Here is a 27,901-nt window from a genome sequence, read left to right as displayed (position 1 = left end):
ACGTGCTACAAAGGGTACTATTTAATCACCAAAGGTTCAGCAGACATTGCTGAATTAAAGCTGACATAAATTTGCACGTTTTACCAGGAACCATTTTTACCTTGAATACAGAACTAGACTGTCTAGTTTTATAGATTATCCAAAATGGAGTTCATTCTTTTGGCTACATTCCCTTTTTAAAATCTATTATACTGAACAGTTACATCAATTTTGTACATTAAATAAAACTATTCTTAACTGTTTTTGTCACTATATACATGAAGCGTGTGTTGCTATAGTAAAAAATGACCAAATTAAATGTCGCTAAAAGCATTAATAAATTAATAGATTCTTTCTATAATATCAAATAGTATTATTCTTAAACTTTTCTTTAAATTATTTTTATATTATTTAACTCTCTGGGATAATACCAATGACTGTCAAGGATGCTGCTTCTTATTGTAAACAGATGTCTTTCAAAGCACAGAACTGTTCTGCATTACCTTTCCAGAATGCAGCCTCTGTATTCTGGTCTCACAAACTTTTTTCACAAATAGCAGACTGTTAATCTGGTTCTTAATTATATTAATGTCTGGAAAAAAAAGATCAGAAGGGATTAGACAAAGACATAGGGGTACTGTAACAGTTGATGTCCATGAATAAAGCGATTGTTTCTCTTTTGTGCAAGGTGAAATTAAGAAAAGTGTAACATGGAACGCTGTATTCACATATGAAAAGTAGAACATGAGAGGACTGCACTGATGGCTCAGACCAGCAGGCATATCTTTCCAGTAAAGTGTTGCAGGTGTCTGGGACAAGCTGTAGAGCTACACCGCTGTCACAGACTCCAGCTAACATTCCTTCAAAATAATACCGTAAGCCAGAAGAAATCATTGCATCAATGAGCTATAAGCAACCAAATAAAACTGGAGGGCTTTATTTTCTTTGCAAACTTTCTAATGTTATAAGTATTTTTTTTTTGGTACGGTTAAATGGTTTGATAAAGCCTTATGTTGCATTGCCAATTCTTATTAGTTTAGAAAGAGGCTTTTCACAGGCCTACCATCTCCAGCAGTGTCTAAGGAGCGAAGGAACTGCAGCCCCTCCATAGTCTTGTCTTTCACAGCTTCCAGCTCTGCCACTCTGTCAGTTAGTTTGAGAACATTCATAAAGGCTTCATAATTGCAGCTTGAATCATGGATCTACAGGACAAGACAGGCAAAAACAAAAAAATTGGGAATTCAACAGGTTCATCGGAAAACAAAAGATCTCTGGACATCAGAGCTGGGGGTGAAAAGAGAACGTGACTTCAGGAAGCAGATGGACAAGATTTGGGAATCAATGAAGCAGCAATGACCAAGTGATCCACTCGATTGGAAATTCATGCGATCTCAAAATGCTGCAAAGCTTTACAATGACCACATAATGCACGTTTCTCACACAAAATCAAATTCAAAATGGAAGGTAAACAATTCATCTATTGTATAACATGAAAAAGAACCCACAACCCCAGAACACTTAAAGTATTTATCTTGGAAACAAAGGCACGGCGAGTATTGACACAGATTCAGGATCTGCCACATCGCTGCCCCAAAGGCAATTCCACGGCAAAAAGCACAGCAGAAAGAGCAACACTTCGGCTGCGGAGGCTCTGCGGGTGTATGACCACGCACGCGGGCAAGGCGCTCGGCCTGCTCCCCCGAAGTCGGAGAACGGAATCGCCCCGCAAGGCACGCATCTTGGTTTCTGCGAGCCGTTCGCCCCCGAGTTTTGCAGCTTGTGCGAGGTGCGGCACCTGGAGCTCGTGCTTTTGTCACAGCAGAAGTTTCCGTTTGTGTATCAAACATCTTCCTGGAGAGACCTGTGCGATGCAGACTGTACATGAAGCCTAAACAGAGATACGAGTCTTGACTGGGATAAGGTAGACAGGAACACGCCTTGGTTGCAGGAGACAGCACCACCCCCTTTTTTCTAACCACGTTTAGGTCACCTTGCCTCCTTCACCAACATCCCATCTGACTTCTGCGGCTAGTATTGCGCCCGACGACGGGCTGCCTAACTGTCTAACGCGCTTCCTGCGCGCTTGCAGACGTCAAGACAAACAGTCGGCAGGGGCAGGTTGCTTACCATCCATATGAGATACTGGTTAATGTAGTCAGGGTCACTGAGCTGGTTGATCAGTGGAAGAAGAACCCCTCTTGCAAGGATTTCCTGAAAAAAGAAAATACGCCTTGTCACCTCGTTAGACACTGATAACATGACAAATCGCAGCGATCACAGCCTGCTGAAGGTTAAAAAGGAGTTTGACGATCCTTTCAACCGCTCAGCTAAAGACCATCTACAAGCAACTCTCACCTGAAGTTTAAATCAGTGACTCGGTTTGCTCTATCACAGTTATTCACAATCGCATTTATTGACATACAAGTGACACTTCAACAGTTTATGTTAAAAACGCATGCAAGCCTGTCTACCTGTCTGTCAAATTTCTCTTGCTGGTAACAACAGTGCACAAAGTCCTTCTTATGTTTAACAGGCAACATAAACAAACATGGCAACAAAATCCTTTGCCATACAGAAAGAAAAAGAAATCATTACAATCACTACAGCCGCCTTCCAGTATTCATGACTGCAGAAATCGGAGCAAATTTAAATTTGGTGGCAGACATCTGTGGCAACCGCAGAAAACCACAGAGCCCGCAGAAAACACACATTTGCACAGAAAAAAACGAAACGGGCGCTATGAGACGTTTAACTTTCAGTCACGGTATTTCACTTCTGACTCACAATAATGTTGTTGCAAAGGTACCCCAATTCCCCCCTCAAAAAACTGTTCGTAGTTCACAGTGTTGTGCTAGTGCACACCAGCCAATCAACTACCGATGATTACCTGATGTCACTGAGACCGTCAAATGTACAATTTAAACCAAGGCCATGGCTTGACCACTGAGTACTCTATGACTGCTCTGACTGAAAAAAAAAACACTTGAACAATTGAGGCTTATTTATTTTGTGCAATTACTTGCTTAAAAGAGAAAGGATAAAATCGATTTGGTTTTCAGAGTGAGATAATCTGGAGGTTTCGATGTCATGTGCAGAGTGTAGTATAACAATAATGAACTGAGAAACATTTATTTCACATATTTCTCAGCCTTGTTCTATAATAAAAGTAATCAATAACAATCTGATCATTTTTAGACTTTCGATTTAAATTTATCAACATCTTATACCCTCGTTGTTGTAGTTTAATGTGTAAAATGTGGTTTCTGACATGTTACTTCATGGAAAGTTCATATACGATATTTTGATGCGATATTTTTCTTAGCAAATACTCAATTTATCCCTTTTAAATAAACAGTAAATCCTCCTGCTGGCTGAAGAGCCTAAGCAGCAATTTAAACAAAATTATCTTATATAAGGCCACTGCTACAAGTATTATTTTGGCTGAATAGCATTAAATATTACAATGTCTGTAGAGTTTTTGGACTTTAGATAGCTTTAGATTTAGATTTCATGATTATGGGTGGTCCAAAAATTGATATTTTAATCATAAATATATATATTACATATATGTCAGTTCTTTTATATGCACTGAAACAATGGAGTATACAAACTCTTTAGCACTGAATGTGAAAACATCTTTTTTTAGTTTTTCCAATAAGAGTGATACTTTATCATGTTATATTTCAGAAAGCACTTAATTTTAAACAGCAAAGTGTTTCATGGAGACAGTAAATTATTTGATAAATACCCTAGTGTTAAAAAAAGCTAATTATATACAAGTATTAAGCAAAATGTTATTTCCAATTGAGTCTCTGTTTTTGATTGTAAATTGTACACTTCACATTACTTTTTAACAACATAAATAAATTATGAAAATGACAGCGTTCCAATCATTAAAAAGCCACAATGGAATTCAAATTTTCATCACCGATTATTTTTTAACAAATCATCATATATAATGGTTTATATGAAGGCACCGACTGTCAAGTGATTCGTACTGAAAAATTCCCCCAGAAACTGAAGTTGAAAGAAACCCACGACGGCAGTGGGCATCTTTAAATTTAAGAATATGACATCCACTTTGATGAAACATTCACCTGGCTTTTAATTTAATATTCTACTGAAACAGCACTGCAATGCTACTGCCTGTGCAAAGATCTCTATATCGAATAGTGATTAAAATCTGTCACTCCTACCCTCACAAAGTATCTCATGTTCTTATTATGGAAGTCTCCAGGAGGTAGCAATAGGTACAGCAGAACTTCACACAGGTCTCGTAAAAACCCTTTGCCATACAGAAAGAAAAAGAAATCATTACAATCACAACAACAACAACACAGATGGTAATAGATATCAAACACAAATTTCATCAGAATCCTTTGAATAAACTAAAGGACTTCTTTAGGTCAACATCAGACTTTAAATGGACAGCCACACCAGTTTTAAACGTCATACTAACCTTTGACAAAATGTTTTTGTTTTGTCATGACAATTTCAGGAAAGGTCAGAGATGGAGGTAATGAAACCTACAGGGATTCAGAATATTCAATGACAATAACTCAGTCAGGCGTCACTGCCAAGCCTCCACTGTTGTCCATCTTTCCACCAGCTTCGTCCTTTGTGAAATTCATGCTGACATTCTTTGAAATTACCAACCTTCTTCATCTTTTGGCGAGGTGCACACGAGGTCTCGACAGATCTTCCTCTCCATTTCTACTTCAGCTTCAAAGAAGGAGTCGATAAGCTCTTCGGGTGCATCTCCTGCAACAATGCAACCGTGTTAGAAAACTCAGGTGTGACCTCTGCTTTTACATAAATATTTCATTCTTACGAGAGCTGCATCTTTTTCCTTCCTGGGAAGGACAGTGAGCATTTAAAACTATCATCAAAGAAACAAAAATACAGACAATTGTTGAATCCTGTTCCAATACTGTTTTCAATATATTTGGGAAATGCATATATCAGACAATCTAACAGAAACTGACAAGTGAAAAGTTAAACATGTTTAATTAAAACAATTAAAGTAAACTTAAGCTATTAAAGACAGGCACACAGATGTTACTTAAATGCAGGCACAGGAACTGCAATCTGAACAGTAAAGGAATGGCACTTGGGGTTTCTTATCAGAACAAGCTTTTTGCAAGACAAGCTGAGGCAGCAGTTCTGTCAAAGGCATACCCTTATGTTGTTTTTGATCCTCTTTTTCTGTCAGCCTTTCTTGAGCTTTTCTGAAAACCTTAAGATGGGTTGCAAAGTCATCCACTAATCTTGTTGTGAAATAAGGCTGCCAGTCCACATCTTTTGACCTGCAAAAATACAATAACAGCTCTCACACATGCCGTTTGAATATCACCGTTTCCCTTCAAAACTTAAGCTGGAAGGACACTTGATATCAAGACTAAAGGGTTCACAGCTCCAAAATACCTGGTGGAAAACTGGACCAGTGCGTTTTGTACAGTTTGTCTGATTTCAAGATGAAAAGATTCATCATCACTGAGCGTGTAATACCAGTATTGAATATAGTCTCTCAGGGCAAACTGGATTACCTATAAAGTAAAAAAAAAACACAAATGACATATGAAATATAAAAAAACAAATAATCCAAATTACACATTATAGAAAACTATTATTTAACCAGAAGGTGTTAACTTAGAACTATTTTAAACAGAATAATGTCTGCAACAAGGCTAATAATTACACTGACAAACAAGTACTCTTAATGCAGCAAACAACTCGTGTGGCTACTGTTCTTCCTCATTCAGCTTGCTTAGTCACATCTCTGAGAATAAAACAATTACAACAACAAACAACAGGAGACCTCAGACCAAACCTGTGTAAGTTTAAGTAGTGCTGCAGAAACACAAAGCATGAAAGCACACCAGAGAAAAATGCAGGGTGAATATCAGAAGAATGGGATTGATCAGATCCTTATTGTAGAGTTTGGACATTTAAAGATGAAGAGTCTGATTACTGGCCTATGAGTCCTAGATGTCACACATTGGCTCAAGTATAGTAAATAGAGCATCCACTGTGCAAGTGGTACCCTCTCATCTTGCAAGACAGCGGTTCTTACACAATATGAAGACTTGCACTGCCCTGTCATGTTAAAGTAAGACTGCAGGTGAGCTCCCATCCTTGAGCAATGAAGAGCCACACAGTGAGGTTGCCCTCAAGAAAAGGACAAATTTACAAAGAAAAAAAAATGTTGTACCAGGTGCACTGATATTTTTTTGTTAAACAGACGTGACTTGGATAAAAGCACCATGATAGATAACGTTTGTCTAAAACCACGGTGATTGTCAGGGAGCCTACTGTGAAGGTACAGTAGCTACACGCGGCCATCGCTGAACATATGCTTTGCACGGTGAGGTGGGTGCACTCTTTCAGGACTCTGTCCCGCTCCTCTTGTAGAGTACGAACCAGTGCGTGCCTTTTTACTGGTCTCGGAGCCCTACATGCCACTTTGCGCCAGTTCTATTTGCGCCAGCAAGTTTAGTGAGAGAGGTGTCCAATCACATCCTAAGGGAATGTAGAATCCACATGGCGCCCCAGTCAGGATTGTTTCCAGTCTGTTCCAAGGAGCCAGACGGCCCCAGTTCATCTCTGGTTTAACAGGTGAACACTTCATCCTGGCAGGTTAACCCCATTTCCTGAACATCTCTTGAAAGTTCGGCGCTTCAGAAGGTAGTGTTACTGACATGTGCTCAGGCCTACCTGTTGTAGTGGTTCATCAATGATATTGGAGCCTGTCAGTCTTCGATCAATCTTTATCGGCTTTGCCTCCTGTCTCAGCTCTTCCAATGTCTTTTTAAAAATAAAAAATAAATATCTTAACTTAGAAAAAGAATTACAAGCACAGAATATAAGTACTTGAGACACAACAGTAAAATCTGTCTCCTAAATCATAATAATAATCGTTTAGAGATTCTTACCTTAGCTATACCAGTTGGTGTAACAGGAAGAAAAGAGTGTTCACACTTCTCAAGATATTTTTCCGAGCTTGTTTTTCCAAATAAAAGAGTAACTACAAAACCTCTGCAAAACAGGCAAAATAGTTTGATATCAATGCAAACAATATGGAAATAGTACAAAGTACATTGGAAACTAAAACCAATGAAAAACAGCCATTCACTTGGCATTAATGGAATATTCATTAAGAATAACTAATCTCTGTGTCACTTTGATTTTACTTACATTCTGTGCGTGATACCAAGATAAAAACTTAATCTGTTACCCTGACAAATACATAAAGTTTGTGTTTGCAGGCTTAACATTCTCTGCATGTGGAAGTTAAAAGGCTATATGGAAATGTAACTATTATTCTTTCGAGCTCTGCAGTACCTGTGCGTATAGCCTGGCAATAAACATGTACAGCCTGAACAAAGGGTAAGGATTCAGAAAGGGGATGTGGTTTTCTGGGACCTGTGTTTAGAAATTGGCAACACTTACAGTACTATTAATGTGGAAATTTCACAATTAATTTATTTCACAAATAATTAATTGTGACAGGAGTCATTTTTCAGTGTGTGCTCTCTGAGAGATTGCAAAGAACGTTTCTTGTAGACATCATACTCACCCACCAACAAAGCAGAGGATATAAAACGCAAAATAAAATATTGCAAAAGGCCCAAATGTGATAAGAAAAAGCACTACACCAAGGCCTCCCCATCCCCATATGGAAAGACTGGCCTGAAAAATATATGGAGAAAAAAGCTCAATTACTGATCCACAGTGAAACACAATGATAAACATATTTTGCTCAGTATATTTTACATTAAGCTGCCAATTCAGTTAACTCCCCAAGATACCTTATCATAATTGGTATCCTTATACTAAACTGCAAACAGCAAAAGAAATTTAAGTGATATTTAAAATAAACTTTTCCTCGTATCTAAGTTTACTCCAAATCTCATTAATATAACCAATAACAAAGTAATGACTGCAAAAAAAGCATTAAAGGCAGAGGGAAATGCTTCAGTATTTTTTTCTTGTAATTATTCTTAAAAACATGTGAGATTTTCCAGAATGAATAAAAGATGAGTATGAACTTCAAAAATCATCCTACTAGTACACAACAATAGCAGTGCTCCAATGAATAATTAATCCTGTTCAATATACTCCACAAATCTGTCATCTAAGATACAGAAAACAAAGCTAAAAAGGTAAACATCTTTTGTTTAGCATATCTGTACTAGCAGGACATGTTTTGATGTATAATTTACACCATCATTTAAAAATAAAGACAGAACAAACTTCCATGCACCTCAGTAAAAGAGTTCCTGCATTGTGCCACAGTCTCTGCAGTAAACAGCTGCCCTATGCTTTAGGCTGCCTACAGTCATTAACTGTATCTGCCCGGTTCAGTGTACAGTGCAAAGATGTCAGAAAGCACAAAACAAAAGCTGCAAGCTAAGAACTAAAAACAGGATGTTTTGTAATTCATTAGCAACAAAACTGTCCAGTTCCTAAAGTAGTATGAAAACAGTTCTACTGGATATGAATATTTTCTGCTGAAACTCCAATACTATCCTTTACCGTTTTCCCCAAGGAACAGGACAAAGAAATGGACAGGGGATTTTGTTAATATCCTTGTTTTTAAGTAAAGGTTTAACTTAGTGAGCCTTGCACAGATTCATTTCTAAAGGGGACTTCCCTTGCATGTGACTTCCTTGCGATTGGCAGCCGGACATATCAACAGAAAAATAAAACATCCATTATGCAGCCATCTCCTATACGTGATACAATTCTTTGCCACAATATTCAGAATATGCATGAATGGTCATACCTCCTAACCTAAAGCACATACCATACCACTGATCTGATTACCACTGATAACACAAAAACATGTGGTAAACAATTTTAATCCACTCAACATTCATAAATTAGACTACAATTAATGCTTGGACTGAATTTTTTTTTTTTAATCGTCCTACGGAGAATAATGCAGAAAAAACGCATCACACTGCAGTCTTCACTCTACGGGGCTTGACACTAATGGTAATGCAGACCAGTGGTCCCTGATCTGTAAAATTTGAGCGGCACAAACTTGTGTTGTGCAAACACTGCCTGAGCTAGCAGAACAAGCCCCTTTTATAGGTAAAGTACAGCCTGGCTTCATCACTACTGTATGCAATTAAAATCCCATTTTAGCATGCAGTTAAAAGGGCTAACTGAAGGGAAAATATTTTAGTTAATAACTGTTGTAGCCTGTTACCAATGCACAAACTACAAATGCATCTGCAGACTACAGGTGAATGTAATTTTTCCTTTATGTTCGCTAATATCTTGAGAATATTTTAAGGTGATTAAACCTATATAAATATTATATATATTAAAATGTTTTTGATGTCATTGATGGAAAATGATTAAATTACCAATTATCACAGCTCACATCCTCTGTCAGATACTGTGTGCATGTACAATACCAGCATTCATCAAGACCGTCCATTGTTTCTCCAAGATCATTGCAAATCTTTCACTCTTTCTTAGGAAATGCTACAATTTTTATCTACATCTGCACTATGTTCATCAAGGAACAACATGGTATACTGTACATATGAATAAGAACTATTTTAAATGGCAAAAATAAGTCCAGCACACTGAGAGACACTCCACTAGCAGTCCCTGTGATGTAACCGGTTCTGAAGATGGGTCAGTCGGGGAAGAGGACTGTTACTGGGGTGCAGCCAGTAGGTCAGACTGGTACTTCCTGTCTGGAGGAGAGGTTACCCACCCAGGAACATCAAATCACACACGCGCGTCGTGCCCTTGTTGTGCCCATCGAAAGAGGGCGTTTGTGCGCCCAGGCCTTCGCTGGAGGAAAAGGCGCAAGTACAGCGGTCTTTCAGCGGACACTAAATATCCAAGCCGAGAAAATACAGGAGAAGCTCTTCCATGTGTGAGCCGAAGACCTGCCTGTGATTCAGATTCAGTCTGCTAAACACTTGATTCTGCGTACCTCACTTCACTTTTGAACTCAGCATTGCACAGTCAACACAACCAGCCTGCTACAAATGCTACTATGGGTTTCTAAAGAGACAATTCGTAATTCTGCACCTATCATGAAAAAACAGCATTCACATAAATGTTGCTTCTGGTTCAGTACAGTATCTCTACCACAGACCAGGAAAAATGTTTATGGAGCATATGCTAAGAGCAACAGACTTCCTGTTATTGTGAATCCAGGAAACCAAGTCGCTGAACTTGCTGGTAGACTGACTACAGCACGGCTTGTCTCCTGGAAACGTTTTCGAACACGTTTCCCTTCTTAAAAAACAAGCTCTTCAGCACTTTTTCCTCTTTCTGGCCAACATGAAGTATACATGGCATTGCAAATTGAAAATTATTGTGAAAAAATAAAAAAGGCCAAAAAAAGTCAAAAGCTTACAATATTATTTTTGTGAAAATAATATTAGGGCACAATTGTAAGAGGGGATGTAATTAAGGACTTTGATTACCACAGGAAAAGAAGTACAGAATATTATGAATGATGCTGGTTAGAGTAAAGTTGCCGAGACATTAAAGAACATAAAAGAAACACTATTACAAACTAAACTCTAAAGATTCTTAAAGCACTAAACTCAAAGAAAGAACAGAATCAACTGAACCAAACAAAAAAATGTATATATAATATATATAAAATAATATAAAAATACATCATATGAAAAGTAAAAAGTGACAGAGATACAGAAATCAACACTGCTGGAATGTTTGCTAAAGCAAATTGGATTTCTTTGCAGAAATTCTAAACCTGATTAAGCAGAAGAATTCAGCAGTACAATAGACTTCGACTTTTATCCTTTTTAAACAAACACTCCTTGGAAAGGAGATTTTTAACTCCATGTGACTTCTTTTCCAAAGAACGATTACGAAACCTGAAGCAAAACTAGAGAAGGAATTAAAAGCGAACTCATAAGGAATATATACTGTATAATGGATCACTGCCGGAGTGCAGGACTTATCCAGACTAATTAGGATCATGTCTTTTCAGTGTAAAACGGGGAAAAAAAAACTACTCATACAAAAGTACAATAAATCAAGTTCAATCTGAATTTCTTCAGGATGTAAGTAATCAACCTGCCCCACCATTATTAATAGCGCCTAGAGGTTGGACAACACCTGCGTTTAGAGTAAGTATTTAAGCTGCTGCCTCCTCTGTGAGATTACTTCACCTTCTCGTGAGGCCCAAATCTGAACCATATCAATACAAAGTCAGTGATTCATGCCAAGAGAAGGTCATTTCCTGTAACAGGATTTGAATACAGTGCAAGTAAGTCAGAGTGCCAGATAACTCCTGAAACAATATACAATATTCTTATGCGCTGCGTCCTTGATGGCGAAAAAAAGAACAGGGTGGTTATTACACTTTGGATACAATCAGCTGTATGGTTTTATCTCATCTTAACTTAAGGAGAAGCCTTTTTATCTTTTCACAACATTTCAAACTCACAGAAATGAGTTTCAAGTTTGTTTTTTTTTAATTCTTGCCTTTCGTCTACCAATCTGACACGTCCGACGTGCGCTGTGGCTTGAGCCCACTGACTCCCTTCTCTTGTATTCTGTACTTGCATACAGGCGTGACATTATAGGACCCGCAAGGAATTTGTACATTTAAGTACAAAAAACATTAGAAAAGTTCACTCTATATACTAATATAAAAATTGATTTGGTTTCTGTCAAGTGTTAAACCAATACAACAGCAAATGGGAGTATCAAGTACACAAAGGAGCATTATTAAATTGGGCATTGTATGGAACTGTACTGCAAAAAATGGTCATCTTTGTTTTGAAGTCATTAAAAAGTGTTTAAAGCAACAAAGATCTCTAAATATATCTGGTAGGGTAAACTGTAAGTATTCTTACTCAAGAAAAAAAAACTTAATGTACAAGAAACATCCTTAAATAGCCACAGCATCTCTAGGGCATGCTGCGTCACAAATTGGTAATGTTGAAATCATACTTATAGCAAGAAAACGAAAGAAACGTTAAATGATCACTTGAGCGCTTTTAGTATTATGACTGGCAAATGACCTTGAAGTAGGTCTGAGAGAACCCACTGTTCTTTCAAATGTAGATCGGGTTTACCACACAGTAAAGCTTTATCATTGTGTAAATGTTAGATTCAAGTATTCAAATGTTTCCATTACAGTAAAGGGCACAGTGAACAAAGATGAAAGGTTCACACTTTCTATCACTTATTATGCTAGACTTAACCCATAGTTTTACAGGTTTAATAAAGTGAAACTCAACATTAAAACAACGGTCTGTACCTAATCCTCTCTGAAGCCCATGCACCCTAACATGTACACTGAAGAGTAATCCCAACAAAACAATATTAACAGAGACATCTGTATGTCCTATTAGCCAATTTCCTACTTGTTTTCTATCACAGTAAAAGCAATTTGATCTCCATGATTGTGCTCTAAAGACTCTCTTCAGAGCGCAACAATATTTGCCATGATATCCTGCTGTATCCAACCGACTGTAAGTAATGTCCAGATTTTCAGTTTTGCTGTTAATAAACACCTTTAGGCAATTTCTACATGCACAGTATCTGAATTCCGCATGAATTGCAAGACTTTAACAGTGAGCAATGGAAGGTTCTGATACCATTTTCACGGTTTAACATACAGAATACACTTAAGTTTTTTTTACTGTCAATCATCAAAGATTCCAGTCTCACTGAAATATTTACACTTCACAAACAAACCCTAATTCAATAGCTAATAATAAAACCCAAATGTATTGTGAAGCTTCCTCTATAATGATAAAAATAATTGCTTACACTTATATAGCGCTTTTTCTGGACACTCCACTCAAAGCACTTTAGAGGTGATAAGGATCCCCTCCACCACCACCAGTGTGCAGCCCCACCTGGATGATACAACGACAGCCAAAGTGCACCAGTATACCCCCCACACACCAGCTCTCAGTGGGTGTTGAAGCCAGTTCATAGAGGGGGATTCTTAGGAGGCATGATTGATAAAGGTCAGGGGAATATTTGGGCAGGACAATGGGGTAACAACCCCCTAATCATTTTGAGAAACGCCCCAGGATTTTTTCATGATCAGAGAGAGTCAGTACCTCGGTTTTACGACACATCAGAAGGACAGCACCTTTTTTACAGTATAATGGCCCCAGTCACTATACTGGGGCACTAGGATCCATGGAGACCGCAGGATGAGCATCTCCTACTGGTCTCAATGACACCTCTTCCAGCAGCAACTTTAGCTTTCCCAGGAGTCTCCCATCCAGGTACTGGCAAGGCTCACACCTGCTGAGCTCCAGTGGGCTTCCAGTGGTGAGCTGCAGGGTATGCACCTTTGACTTCTAGGCATGGACTTGAGTACTTATGTTTTAAGCTTCACAATTACTCTGCATCACATTTAATTTGCTATAGTCATGTTTCCAAACACAGCAATGACCTACCTTGTATTCTATAACATGTAGATCAAACAACACTTTACTCCATGTATAAAGCACAACAATCCTTCTGTCACATAGTGGAACAAGAATGTAAGGCGTTGTGAAAAACAAAGTGAAGAAATGGAACATCAGGACAGAAGAACAAAGAGCTTTAAACAAAATAAGTTTATTCCATCTTTATTAAAACAGCAACCAAGAGAAGCTGATCTCTGGTGGTTAATGCGCATCAAACACAGAAGCCCATCCTCACAGAAAATAACAAAATACAAACGTGCTTCTCTCCCGAGCCTGGACAGTCAAGAGCTGAAAGCTTAAGGCAGCAGCTCGGAGGACACCAGTCCCATCACCTTCTTGCACTGCCAGTGCCACCAAAGATTACATTAACTACAACACATCAGAAGTTTACAATTTCAGGACCCAGGCATTCCTCGCCAAAAAGCACCTAATGGAATAAAACGGAGTATAAGTTAAGAGTGGCAGAGCACAGAGACGGGACTGGTGAGAATGGGCGGCAGGTTTAAAGATCTTCCAGATTTATCCCAAGAGTGACAAAAGCACAGGCTTAAGAGGTGACCCATACTGTTAAACGCATTAAGAAAAACACAAAGAAAAAAGAAATGATTGGAATGGTTATAAAAAAACCCGCAGGACCGAGTTAAAGAAAAGGATTACAATAAACTGCAGGGACAGGTAAGAAAGCAAGCTAGAATGGCACAGAGACAGAAGAAATGAAATATTGCAATGGAGGTTAAAATCAATAACAATAATAAAAGGTTCCTTCAGTACTACTTTACAACTGCAAAGGTAGACTAAGGGATGAAGAAAATGTATCTGGGATGAAAATGGAAAACATCCAGGCAACGAAAGGTAAGTGGTGAACGTACTGAAAAGTATCAACAACATGCCCTACGGCAGTAGAAGGACAAAGTTCTGTATTATGTACTATTATCAAAGACTAAATAGAAGTGTTTTAGTTACTGAAAGTAGTTAAGATCAACAAATACGCAGCGCCAGACGGTAAAAGAAGCAAGATATTCAGAGGCCCCTGAAAGAGCACTTCTAACAGTCGCTCAAGTCAGCAAAGTTACCCATGGACTAGAGAACTGGTCATGCTGCGCCCATCCATTAGACAGGTGACAGAGAGACAGTGAGACTGACCCAAGTAACAGACCAATAAGTCTAACTTCTATGACATAAAACATTATGGATCTAGAAAAGATAGTTCTTGCTTAACTATCTTGTGAGAGCACTTTGAAGGACATGGAATGGACATGCACAGAGCACACTGGTATTGGTAGATTTTCAGAAGGCATTTACCAAACTGAAGTAGTTCAGGTGGGGAGCTGCGTCAGCATGTGTAGGCTGCAAAGGAACAAGTAATAGGTTTATTCCATGCTGAAAAGAGAAGAAAGAAAACGCAACGTTTCGGCCGTGGAGAAGAACCTATTACTTGTTCCTTATTTACCAAACTGGCCTCTTTTTATTTGCAACCTTTCTCCTACTCTATATCACTGACTTAAATTGGGAAGACCAGTGGTCCTGTAACAGATACTTGAGGTACTCCACTAATTACATCATCCCAATCAGTGCTTTTGCTCCTTATGTACACCTTCAGTACCCTGTCCATTAATGTAACCTGAATCCAGGTGTTTCCTGGTTGCCTACTGTCTTAAAGGGCAGTGACTGATCTATTGATCAAATAATTCACTCAGGAAAATGTCATTACCAATATACAAAAGTTCTGAACTAAAATAACTTTGTCATTTGGCGATTACCATAACATTCTGTTTTTGCCTTCCTTTTCAAAGAACCCAAAGTGACTTTCGTAGATGAATTAGTGAACTAGAGCTGACTCCAGAACATTATCTACTGGCATCTTCTGAAGCAGAATCACAGTGCAATGTTACTGCTGAGAAATCAGAAATGGAGCCTTGTTGTAAATGTTTTAGACATGAGAATTTAACCTCCTTGGGAGTTTTTTCGAGTACTTAAAGAATTGCTTTTCACTAAAACCTATGTTATGTTTAATGGATTTTATTCAGACATTACAGAAGTAAAGGCAGCAAACCCATATGGATATGCAAACGTCCACACTGGGATTGTTGAAAAACATTTAAACTTTAAACAGATTTTTGGAACATTCAGACATGAAAATGATACATTGATAACATATGGATGCTCATTATGAATTCAGTGATTTTCTTAATTTTGCTACCAGATAGTTAACTATTGAGTCAGGGTGTTAAACTATATGAACTTTGATGTTTGAGTGCAGAATGAACATGCAATTAATTATATATATGGCCCAATTAGCTGTTAGTAATTTTGGTTGTAGTAGTAGCAGTAGTTGCTCTTAGCCAATTGAGCTAAGGCACAAAGAAAGGATTGAGTCTTGCAGAAGATCTCTGTAGAAAACACTTTAATATAGTTTTCGTCTTACCGAGTATCATTCATTAGCATTACAAGAGTCAAATGCAAGGAATAAAATGGATTTGAGCAGATAAGTACATTCATGGCTTGAAAACACAAGGTCGTTACTAGATTGAGGAAAAACATATATAAAGACAAGAGGTACTGTACCGTACTGCTGGACTAATCATGTCTATTTCAGGTTCATTAATTAACATACGGCCTTTTAAATGTTTCCTTTCAGTATACGTTTTTAGCGATTACATATATCATTATATACTGTATATGGTGTTTTGATTCTGGTAAGCTTTTTCTTACAAGATTTTAACTTCCTTATACGTGTTTGCTTTGACAGAAAACAAGTGTTGGCCAGGTGTGTGACATACAGCAGCCATCAAAGGAATTCAGCCCCCTTGGACTTTTCACATTTTATTGCGTTACGATATTGAATCATAGTGCATTTAACTGAGATCCTCCCCCCCAATAATTGACACAATTCACGATATAATATGGAAAAACAAAATTCTACATAACCTCTAAAGTCACTGTAACAGCTATCTTGGTCGATGTATCTAAAAATCAAAGACTTTCGATTTCTGCTGATGGTCAATCATGATATTGGTTACAAACGAGAGGAAGCCAAATACAGTAGCGGTTCATCAGAGCTCATCAGCATTATATAGCTGGCTCTAAGAAGTGATGCATGCAAGCATCCTACAAAAGCCTTTCAAAGTAATGGTTTTTAAGACCAGTAGTTATTGTAAAGTGAGTAATACCTGGCTCTGTCCATTTTACAATCCTAGAAAGTAGAACAGTCAAATATTTTACTGACACATCCAATTTACAATCTTCTGTGACTAAAGGTTTTGATGTGTTGATTGCTCTACTGTTTTTCTTTTCTTGGCTTGTATTTGTGGGTATACAACTTGTTTTTTGTTGGTTGAGTGTCTTTGTGTTTGTGTGCTTTTTTTTCCATTCAGAAAACTTGGCACCTCACAATTCTTTCCAGAAAAAAAAAGTATCTACATTTCTCACTATGTGCATAAAAATTAGATTTACTTTAAATGAAACAATCGTACACGCATCACCAACCTGCTATAATGAACACATAATTTAATTATAATCATCTACTTCCTCTCTGTAAACTTTTTTCCCCCCAAAGAACTCTTCACCACCTCTGGTAACTGCTACCACAGATTACTGGAGATGCAAGGAAGAACCATGCAAAGCTTTATAGCAGAATATGGGTCACACTGTTGTAACGATCTTTTACACAAAAAAGGAACGTGATCAGTGTAAAACTCTGAAAATATCTGATTAATGTGAACTGCTTTGAAAGACCAATGTCTGTCTAGACAACACAGCATTACTGATTTATAGCCTGCTGTGCCCAGGTGCTATGTGCTGTACCAGTTCTGTGTTATGTACAATAGTGCTGACTCTCAGGATTGTGCACTCCAGGTGTGCGCTACCTGTTGAAACGCACAAGAACAGAGATACAGGATGGAAAAGTACTGCTGCACCAGTCAAAGTGCCCCATGAAGCCAAAGAGAGTTCTGATTTTTTTTTTCTGCTTGCCAGGTCAACTTCTGCCCTTTTAATTTACATGTATGACAGAATGCTTCTCAAATTAACCCAATTTAAATAGAGTTTCACATACAATAGGTTGGATGAGCCTGTGCATGTAATACATTGAAAGAAAAAAGGGATTTAAAGTGACTTCTGCTTATCCAGAAGTATTAGAAAAAAATGTAAGTAAAACAATCTAGATTTTTTTATAACGCACATATGTAAGTGTCAGTAGTGATGACTACATTAAAGGAAGCTAAATAAGACAATATAAAAATCAAGAGAGCTTTACAGAACTTTTCAGAGCAGCATTTACCACCTTGTACCCTGTTCTTGTCAGACCTCAGAAGCTAAATAAGGCCTGGACTGGGATAAAACCCCTCCAAGGTTACTGCTGCAGGTGGTGCTGGCAGGCCAACAGGTGCTACAAAGAAACAATTTAAGGTTTATTCCCACGTAGAAAAGAAAAAAGAATGTTTCAGCTGTGGATCCTTCTTCAGGTGCTACTCTTCCTTCTGAACCAAAACGCCCAAGTGACCAGGGGCACTCTGCAGTAGTTAGTTGACGTTAACATCCATAAGACATTAAGGCAAGGTCCTGATAACCTGAGCACTGTCTGAATAGAGGCGTTAACCCAGATGTCCTGGACGAATGCCACTTTGGGCTCGCCACAATGTGACCTACCTAAATTCTATCCACTGTCCATAACCACTTAGTCCAAAATGAGTAATAATGGATGAAAGCCTATCCTGGCCGACAAGGAGCACAAGGCAAGATTCAACCTGGCAAGGAAAACAGTCCATCCCTGGGCACGGACAAAAGGGGGACAATTCTGACTGCATGTCTTTACATGGTGGGAAGAAACTGGAGCACCAAGTGAAAGCCAGTACAGCTATGGGGAGGGGGAACATGCTGATTCCATACAGCATCTTCTGTGTAGTGAGACTGCTGGCACATAACGACGACTGTGCGTCATTTCATCCACAACTGAAGCGGCCCTCCTAGACGTTAAAGTGCTGTGGATCCCTTGTGAAGCAACTGTTGTTGTTTGGATGCGAGACTCTGCTGTGAAAAGGCTTCAGCACCTTTGGCAATAATGTGCCTAACCAATCAACTCATTTGCTAAGATTCTGTATGTCCTTAACTTAATACTTTAAAATATTTTAAGTCATACAGAGGGTTTACTTGTCAGAAGCTTCAACTTTAAATTGATTGATGTGTATATTGTAGACTTTATTGATGACTAACCACCATCCATGGCAAATGACCAAATGTTTATAAAAATCAATCTAGATTTTTTATAATGCGCATGAAAGAGCGCTGGTTTAATTATGTTTTTTAGAGGAACACAAAGGAAATAGGCCAAACTATTTCTAGGGTTGCTAACCCTGTCTGAGAAGAGCTACATTTCTGCCATTTAGAGATCACTCAAACTGTCAATTACTAATTACCTTGAAATACCTGACACATTTAATGAGTACGTTAAAAGAGAAACCTGGTTATTTGAATATGTGACAGTTTCTGAAATGTCTGCAGCACAGACTTCAGAAAATGACAAAAAAAAGCAGGCTAATTTCACATTACTCTTAGGCAATAAGTTGATTATCAAGGTGATAAGCATAATCTACTCTGATTTGGGCTGAGGGGAAGTCTGAGTTCTGTCTACTGTAAGTATTTAAACATTATAAAGATGCAAACAAATATACATTTGTCAGAAAACGTTCTTGTTAGTACTATTAAAAATCCTCTTGAGAAACATGCTAAAAAATTTTGTAAATTCAAGATATGGCATGTGTGCTATGCATCGAAACTCCCTTCTTCTTAGGGAACATTTCAAAACCAGTCTTATCAGAACTGAGATTGTGGGGTCAAGTGAGAACAGTAGCTCCAGCTCTGCCTTATTAAATATTTCACCCAAAAAGCTCTGGAATTTACCACAGTAAACCTTTACATTTTCTATTCTTTTGAAACTTTTCCTAACATGACTACCTAACTAAAGCATGTGTTTGTAAAGAAACAGTACCAAGACAGCATCACAGACCGTTTATTAAACTTTACCATATGGGGAAACAGACAGATAAGGAAACAAAATGCAAATTGTGTTTTTTTTTTTATGGTGAGCAAATCGGTGGTTCTTGGACAGAAGCCACTTGTTCAAACTTGTAAAGTATTCACAAACCAAAAATCTAAAGCAGAAAAATGAAAACAACTCTTAACATCTCAGTACTACTGACTTCCTGCTTCTGCCAGCCCTAATCAGGTCATTAGAGCAGTCAGAAAAAAAGAAAGTTTGTGGAGTGCTCAAGAATTTAAAATTGCCATCATTTTCACATCATACAGAATGCTCCAGAAACAAACAAAAAAAATGACAGCATGGCTTAATTTTATTTGAAACGTTTCAGAATGTGAATGCAGATATAAAGTAAAACTTTTACTAACAACCCCAAAATGTTAACGGATACACCAAGAAATGGGTTTGAATTTCAAATTTATTTACTGGTACAAAATGAGGGGATGGGGGTATTCCAAAACTAGGACCACCCTTATAACCAGCCAACAGAAAGAAAATAAAAAAATTGTAGAAAACATAAAATCTATGCACACATTGTACATTGTACAGGAACACCAGCCTAGAATCTTCAAGGGTCTTTTCTTGAACACAAAGATTGGTCTCTACTGTACATACAAAGAGTGTAGAATCAATGCACAGAAAGTCAGTGTGAAGTGCTCATTGTTTTCTGTTTCTTGGTAACATAGTCTTCTGTGAACCCAGAAAGCTAAGTGTCTTACAAAAAAACAACGATCAGGTCATCCCATTAGGCATTGTAATGTCCCCACCTTTCACCAACAGAGAAGGTGATTGGGACATTGAGTTAAGAACACTGGAAAACTAAACTTGTACCAGATAGGTAGGTTGTAAGCATTAAGCAACATCTCTGCTCCAAACACACAATAAATTGCAGTGTAAGAGGAAAATGTCTGAATTTCAAGAACACTGTTTTCCTATATTATCCACGTTCGAAGATTACATCAGCTTCTAAACAATGTGGAGAAGCCACAAAACAGGCCAACAAAATGTCAGGATATATATGTGAAAGTGTGTAACTGAAATCAAGAGCTGTTATGGTAAACATGTATAATGCACTTGTATAGTAAGACTATATTTAGAATATCGCGTACAATTTTGGTCACCACATTACAGAAAGAAAATATTGCTGCCCTGGAATTAGTCCAGAGAACAGCATCCAGATTCATTCCTCAGCTATGCTGACAGGCTAATAGAAATGTACATATTAGGTCTCAATCAATCTAAAACACAACCAAGGGGACCTGATGCAGTTAAAGAACATTTTCAAAAGCCTCAACAAAGACAAACCTACAGACTTTTTCAGAATCAACAAAGTAGAGGACAGGAGCTGAAACTACATGGAACTGCATTTTAAACCAAGAACAGGAGACACTTGTTTATACAGAGGGGGGTGGGGGTGTGGAACAAGCTGCCTTGTCATGCTGTTAAAGCCAATCTTTCAAGAAAAGGGCACTGAATGAGCTAGACAGGATAAACGAACTCCTCTCACGTCTAAACCTTTTTACATTCTCATGATCTTGCAAAAGACAGTGCAAGACTGGACCTTCCTGTCTGTTCTACTACAAAGGTTTGGCACAATTTGCACAGAAGCAAACAGAACAAATACTTGGTCAACATCATTTTAGAAAAAAGTCAGGCCAGGACACCTAAAACCAGGGCATATCCTAAATGGGCTATTTCTACACAACAAACATTTTAGACATGAGAACTACTATGCCCACTAAAGCAGTTTACACTTTTTTTTAGTAGGACATATATGTTTCACATGATTGCAGTTAAGTGCCCCACACATCAACGTTACTCTTCAATAGACCTCTATCTCATTATAAGATTCGGAACCCAAGACCCATACTTTGCATCTTGACACAGTTTGCGAGCCAGCAGCACAAGAAAGGTCACAGAAGGGAGGCCAATCAGCCCACGTAACTGTTCCAGTGGCAACAGCACCCAGCACTAATGAGGTCAACCCACAAGCTTCAAAACCAATAGGTAAATCTAATCCTTACAGCATTCAAATGAATCGGTAGTCCTGAATTAGCAAACTGATACAATCTGACAGCAGGGGCCCTGGGTTTACTATTCACACACCTGTTACTAGCCCCGTGAGTGACGCCAAGCTACAGGAGCAATTCCAGATTACAACTCCATGCAAAGTGAATCAAGATTGCGAACATGAGCCAGCCCAAGCTGGGGAACAAGAACACGCCCACAGGACATAAAATCAAAACCCTAAAAGGTACATGAAATTGAACAATGTTGAAAATGAGTGTGACGTCTTAAAGCAGAAGTGAGAAGCTACTAAATAAATTTGCTGATGCTGTCAGAAAAACTTAGACCACTCTGAGCATTACTCATCCACAACAGTAAAAGCAGAATAGCAATGGAAATACTCACTCTTTTAAACCACTGAAGCATCATCAGCGAAGAATCTATTAATTGACTTTCCACCATCCACAGTATTTTCAGATTAAGGTCCTGGATTTGTTTGGGATTTCTTTTAATTCTACAACACAGCAATTATTCACTCCTGGACACAGCACTCAGAATGCTGCAAAATGAATCTCATGAAGCATACTCGTTGACAAGGCATTTGCAGATTATGAAACTGTACAGGATTTCTTTAATTTTGATTTATATGGCCTGACAGCTGTTATTGTAAAGTATGTAATATATAATGTCGAGGCCCCGATGAAGATATTTAAAAACACTAGCTTGGATTTATCGCTGCTCTAACACTGATAACTCCGTTATTACAATATGAAATTATTTTATAACACTAAGCTAGTTTGTGTGAAGTTCTACTGTATGCAAGTCAGTTGTTCAAGTAGTAAACTAAAAATAATAAACTCATAGCCGTTACATGCACGCTCATTATCTTATGTTAAACTGAAGAGCATTAAAGAAGGAATCAGTCTAATTATTCTTCCAGAGGAAAACACAACTTTCCTTGCCTTTAAAACGACACGCTAAGCGTTAAGAGATATTTATTACAAAAAGCATTCATTACAAGCAGAGCCCAAGGTTTTCTCCAGGCACGTTAACGCCTGTCAATCAGAAACAAGGAATCAAGCAATCGAGGACGTCAAAGCGTATTTCCTACCAGTGATTTGTTTGCGGGTTTTTTTTTTCATGCCACACACAATTCACGCCGCTCCTGGCGTCCAAATTTTCAAATGCAACCTCAGTCCCTCTCCCACCTGATCGGATTGAACAATTCTGAGATTTTCACTCCAAGCGTCACCCATGCACTGTCATGCCAACCCCCACCATAGTGTTGTTCCTGAGCGGAGAAGACGCTAAACCCCCTCGCACTAAGCGAGTAATCCGCCGGCCGTGCTGCAGAAACGGCTTTGATAAGCGGCCAGCCTGTCTGTTTTGCAATGCCTTGACACCCTGTGTTTACCTCCACTGCCTTCTGTACTCACACTCCCAACACGGAAGGAGCGCAAACTCCCAGATCTTCATGTCTACACAAAGGAGGCCCTTACCTCTGCTAACATTATTAAAAACCGTGGAGGCTGGAGACGCGTCCCGCTAACCCCGCCACATTGCATAAAACACACTCGAACGTCTACGCCTTCAGTTTCGCTCGTTTAAAAACGGGATCCTTCCCAGTCTCCGCACTCCTGCCGGAAAGTCGCCATGTTGCTCGGTTCACATCCAGGCGCACCCCCCGCGCCCCTCGATTGGCTGGCATGCGGCGGCCGCGTCATCAGCCCCGTGACCGTCGCCCCCGCCGCAGCTGCGGCACCGCTGGCCGGCGGCCTCACACCTGGCGGCGGCCCGGGGCGGCGTGTGAGCGGGCAGCGCACGGAGACCGGGGAGGCGGCTCCTGTCTGCTGGACGTCGGTTCTGCACGCCGTCTCATTTCATCTTGTTCTGACGTGTCTCTGTTTTTTCCTTTCTCTACGTTTCATAGTCTTAAAAAAAAATAAATACTTTTTACCGCTTGTCTCCTCCTTAGAGTGCAGTTCTGGATAAATTTTCTGTAAATAATAATAATAATAATAATAATAATAATAATCAGCTGGATACCAGTATTATTCTTGTAGACAGACAATTGCTGTTTATTATTATTATTATTATTATTATTATTATTATTATTATTATTATTATTATTATTATAAACTTTATTTATATAGCCCTTTTAAAGGTGGCTTCCCAAAGCGCTTAGAAGAAGGAAGCGGAGGTAAAGAAGAAAGAAGAAGCAGACGAAGCAAAACGTATCTCCGCTTAATTTGTTAGTGACCCTGCAGACACGTTGATATACAGTAGAGCCATGGGCTGACTTTCCAATGTGCCGTTATAAAGCATTCCTTGAGAGTGGGGTCTGAGAAAACGTTTTTATGGCGGACCAATATTCCTTTTGCAATATTTCAACCAAAAAAAAACACGTACCATTAAAATATACCTTCATAGCACACTGTATGTTGTGCTCGTGTGAGCGGTACTTCATCTGTTTTAACATTTCATCAGGTTTTGCTGATCAACATGAGCAAAAAGGTTGTCAGTAAAATGGTGTCAACTATCTCAGTCCGGTCAGCTTGCACTTGACAAAACTGAAACTCCTCCATTAGGTTACGAACGAGAGGAGGCCATCTGGGCCGTGTAGTGTGGTAGTTAGTTGTTAATTGATCTCATCCAGCTGTTTCAGGGTATGGTCACCAGCAACATGGCTGGTTAGCTCGTTGCAGACTCCCACATCTCTTTGGGTAAAGAACTGTCTCCCTTTCTTGGTTCTAAATGCACTTTGAATGAGTGACATATTGTATAGTAGAAAATAGCGTAGGGAATGTATATTTTTTTCTGATCTACCTACTGTAGGTGCCATTTGGCTTTCAGCTATCTGACCCAACACAACCCCCAGCCATTGTCAGTTCACTTGTTGCCATGAGGTCACTTATATTTTCTGCAATATGTTGACCATGAGTTTTCTAGATGAGGTTTTATTAGCACATCATAGAGCTCAAGCATAACTTAAATTGCTAGATACTGGACCTCAGCATTGTTATTGATTTTCTGATTGCTTTCCCATATTGTCTTGACGAGGCTGTAGAAGGAGCTACATTGACACCCAGATTCCTCTCATGTGTAACTTGATGCAGCGCAAGAGAAGCCATGTGACACTTGACACATATCAAATTCTAAGAGAGGTTCACACTTTACTGGTGTGTTGTAAAAAATAAACAGACCCTCCATGGGTTGTGAACTATTCATTTTGCTCTTATATTGGTTCTCCACGTATTGCTTCTTGATGAGGCTGTAGAAGGATCTACACTGACACCCAGATTCCTCTCATGTGTACCTTGACGGAGCGCAGAAGCACCCGTGTGATGTGTGCAGTGTGTGTTCCTACTGCCAGCGTGGACCACTTGACGCTTCAGTGTGGAATTTCATTTGCCAAGTGCCAGACTGTCCCTGGTTCTGTCCACGTCTGTTTGCACTTCCCCTGCTGCTGTTTCCGTCTGCTACTCGCCCGATTTTTGCATCACTCGTAATTCCGACCGGTTCCCTTACTGCACCGCAATCTACTATACATCTTTAAACACGGATCAGGAAGAACAATGGACCTAAAACAGATCCCTGTGGCACCACTACTCACATCTGCCCAGCGAGAGCTCAGGCTGTTTCCTGTGTGCTCACATGTTCTCTGCCCTTGTACATATGGCACATTCCTTTGGATTCCCCTGGTTTTTAATTTGTGAACCAATTGTTCATACTTGTCCTTATCAAACACTTTCTGCACATCTAGATATACTGTATCATATCACATGCTTTAGTGTTATCTTAAGTCCTTGCTGCTTGTTAGAAGAATTCTAGCAAGCTAGTTAAATAAGTGCTTCCCTAGACAATTAAATAAAAATAGACATTCTACTGCCTCTCTCTGAAAATGCCCCTCTAAACACAGAATTGTTTTTTTTTCAAATATACTGTGTTATCATTTAATCCATTTGTCAGTTGTACAGACAAATGTATTAATTTGACTGCATTTTTTTAAAACTGCAACAAATAATTGTGTGTTATATTAATTTCACCTCTAATTTCACTTTTTGTAATGTACAATTATACAATATCCATTGCTTTCCTAAAAATGGTCATTACTCTGTAATTCTGAGACTATATTATATACTGCATATTTACTGTTTGTATAATCATGCCATAACATTGGGGTATTAATGGGGTAATAAAATTCTCAGTTACATAAATAAGCTTTTAAAATGTGCTTCTTTGTCAAAATAATATAACAAAATAAAAAAATGTATGAAATCTCATTATATCAAGAGACAGACATTTATTTTTAAAGCATGAATTCATGCTTCATTTCCTTTTCACCACCACGTGGCACTGTGTTTTGATAATAAACTCAGATGGGTAATGCTCACAAAAATGCCCAGTAGCTCTGTCCTTCTATCAGATGACTATTTTACAGCAGTAAAGAAATACCTATGAGATTGCAAATGTTTTTACATGAAGTGTCAAGAAGGGTTCTGTAAAATTTATTTATGTCTCTTTATAAAGCAATGAATTTTGGGAAGACATGTTAAAAATCAAAAACTCTCTGTATGACTGAAGGGTCTAGGAAATGTCAACCGTTTCCATTGTACTGTACTAGTTTTCTTCCTATGAAATTAAATATGACTAATTAATAATACAAAGTATACTTCATAATATAGATTAAAATACAAAGTGTTATTACAAAGGGTTCTCTCTCTTCATCTACAACAAAGACTCTTATGTTCTTCTGTTTAGACCTATGCTTACAAGATTTTGGGATTAATTACTTACCATCAACCATATGAGTACATTGAGCAACAGGGTCTCTCTCTTGTTAGTAACTCCTTTTAAGACTTATCATGTATTTTTGAGTAAAGCTTATCTCTGTTCTTGGCAATCAAATTAGCACGTATCTGGCTGGTTAAAACAGTGGAATTGTTCTAAAAGCTTGATCTCTTTCATGTTTGCTATGAATTCAGTATTGTTTGTTTAAAAGTATCAGTAAATTCTTCACTAGTTTGAATACTTAAATTTTTCATCTTTAAAACTAGTTTTGCTGCTTTTATGTACCGTATATATATATATATTCAGCTAGAAAACTGAGTATGAAACATTGCAATTTAAGTTATTCTTTAAACACAGCTTAGCTTGACACTAAAAAAATGAGAGGCTCTAATGTAACATTTGATTTCAGAAGAGTTTTACTCTTTTTATCGTTTGTCCATTAGACATGTACTGTACCAAATCACAACAAATTTGATTGAAAGAAGAATACAAAATTCAAAGATTCAGATCATTTAATAAAATTCCAGAGACATTCTTTATTCAATTTTCGTGTAAATCTTTGACATTTTATAAGACTTACTTGATCCTCATGCAAAACAATGAATTTTTATTAGATTAATCGACAGCCTCACTTATTTTCCACTAGGGTGTTTCTCTGCAGCTCAAAGGTAAACACATACAGTATAATGTACTCTGAAACAGTCACAGATCTTGAGACAGCCTGTTACACCATCCTTTATTTGAATAAAGGCTACTAGAAGAACAATGACGTACTGTAGGTATGGGATTATTTTTAATCCATTCTCTACTGAAATTCTGAAAAGTTTAAAGTTTGTGGTTTGTCTTGGGATACCTGCCTCTTGAGCAATGCAAGTTAACCAACAGGTTCTCAAAACCTCTAAATTCCTTGTGTTTGTTAGTGACACTCTCCTTAGTGACAGCAGTAAAACTGAACGGTACACTATTTATTTTGGTTACACCACTTTGCACTCTGTAATTTTAAATAAATGTATTTTGTAAATTGTTGTCAATTCTGTTGAAAAGCATCCATAGAACCAAAAGTGCTTTTTGCACAGCATAGCTGTGGTAAATGTAAATTAACTAAGGCACTGTGCGTTTGTCACATTTGGATGGATTTTAAACACCAGTTCAAAGAGCATGACTCCTTCAGTAAAAATAACATGTAATCATGGCACATATTTTCATTCAGATGAACATACAGTAAGTGAATTACAGTTTACCTATACAGTACATGTGACCTGTTTCTTCACAAATGTATAAAATCATCTTTCATAGAATTAATTTTGTTTCATAAACAACGTTCTTACTAAAAAGGTAGACAAAGCACCAGCTGCAAACACAGAGGCTGCAGTCCTTCAGTTTTTGGAGAAGCTATTTTTAGAAATACTTCAGTACGGTACCTGTCGCCAGCAAAACGAGCTTCCAGTGAAGTCCCAAACAAGGTAAGGCTGGAGGAAAACGCAGTCCCAAGGCCTGCTTGATTTGTCATGTACCATGCGTGCAAGATTTTCCATTCTGGAAAGCAGTGCTGCTCTTCAACAGGACTTTAATTGGGTCCCAGTGTTCGTTGTTTATACATTTCCACCTTTATGACAGACTTGCCGTCTGTGTTTAACGAGCAGCTCGGAGG

General features: G+C 38.3%; 1 protein-coding gene across 5 annotated transcripts in view; it reads right to left on the bottom strand.

The window, feature by feature from the left end:
- Positions 1 to 27,901, bottom strand: part of snx13 (sorting nexin 13) — a 45,067-nt gene extending 17,166 nt beyond the window's left edge. The window contains exons 1-12 of one of the 5 annotated variants that reach the window (XM_069194738.1): positions 22,571 to 23,310; positions 21,865 to 21,973; positions 7,556 to 7,668; positions 6,912 to 7,014; positions 6,694 to 6,783; positions 5,404 to 5,525; positions 5,158 to 5,285; positions 4,636 to 4,740; positions 4,176 to 4,264; positions 2,107 to 2,190; positions 1,043 to 1,181; positions 483 to 571 (exon numbers count right to left, since the gene is read on the bottom strand). In XM_069194738.1, the coding sequence (XP_069050839.1) occupies positions 483 to 571; positions 1,043 to 1,181; positions 2,107 to 2,190; positions 4,176 to 4,264; positions 4,636 to 4,740; positions 5,158 to 5,285; positions 5,404 to 5,525; positions 6,694 to 6,783; positions 6,912 to 7,014; positions 7,556 to 7,668; positions 21,865 to 21,921 (1,119 nt within the window). In that variant the 5' untranslated portion in view covers positions 21,922 to 21,973; positions 22,571 to 23,310. Of the gene's footprint in view, positions 1 to 482; positions 572 to 1,042; positions 1,182 to 2,106; positions 2,191 to 4,175; positions 4,265 to 4,635; positions 4,741 to 5,157; positions 5,286 to 5,403; positions 5,526 to 6,693; positions 6,784 to 6,911; positions 7,015 to 7,555; positions 7,669 to 21,864; positions 23,311 to 27,671 lie in introns of those variants that run through there. The other 4 variants (XM_069194739.1, XM_069194735.1, XM_069194737.1 and 1 more) reach the window with 4 other exon arrangements.

The sequence above is a fragment of the Lepisosteus oculatus genome, chromosome 10, assembly GCF_040954835.1.
Source record: "Lepisosteus oculatus isolate fLepOcu1 chromosome 10, fLepOcu1.hap2, whole genome shotgun sequence".
Taxonomy (NCBI): Eukaryota; Metazoa; Chordata; class Actinopteri; order Semionotiformes; family Lepisosteidae; genus Lepisosteus; species Lepisosteus oculatus.
Note: the sequence above shows the minus strand (reverse complement) of the source record. Positions and strands in the feature narration are given on the sequence as shown.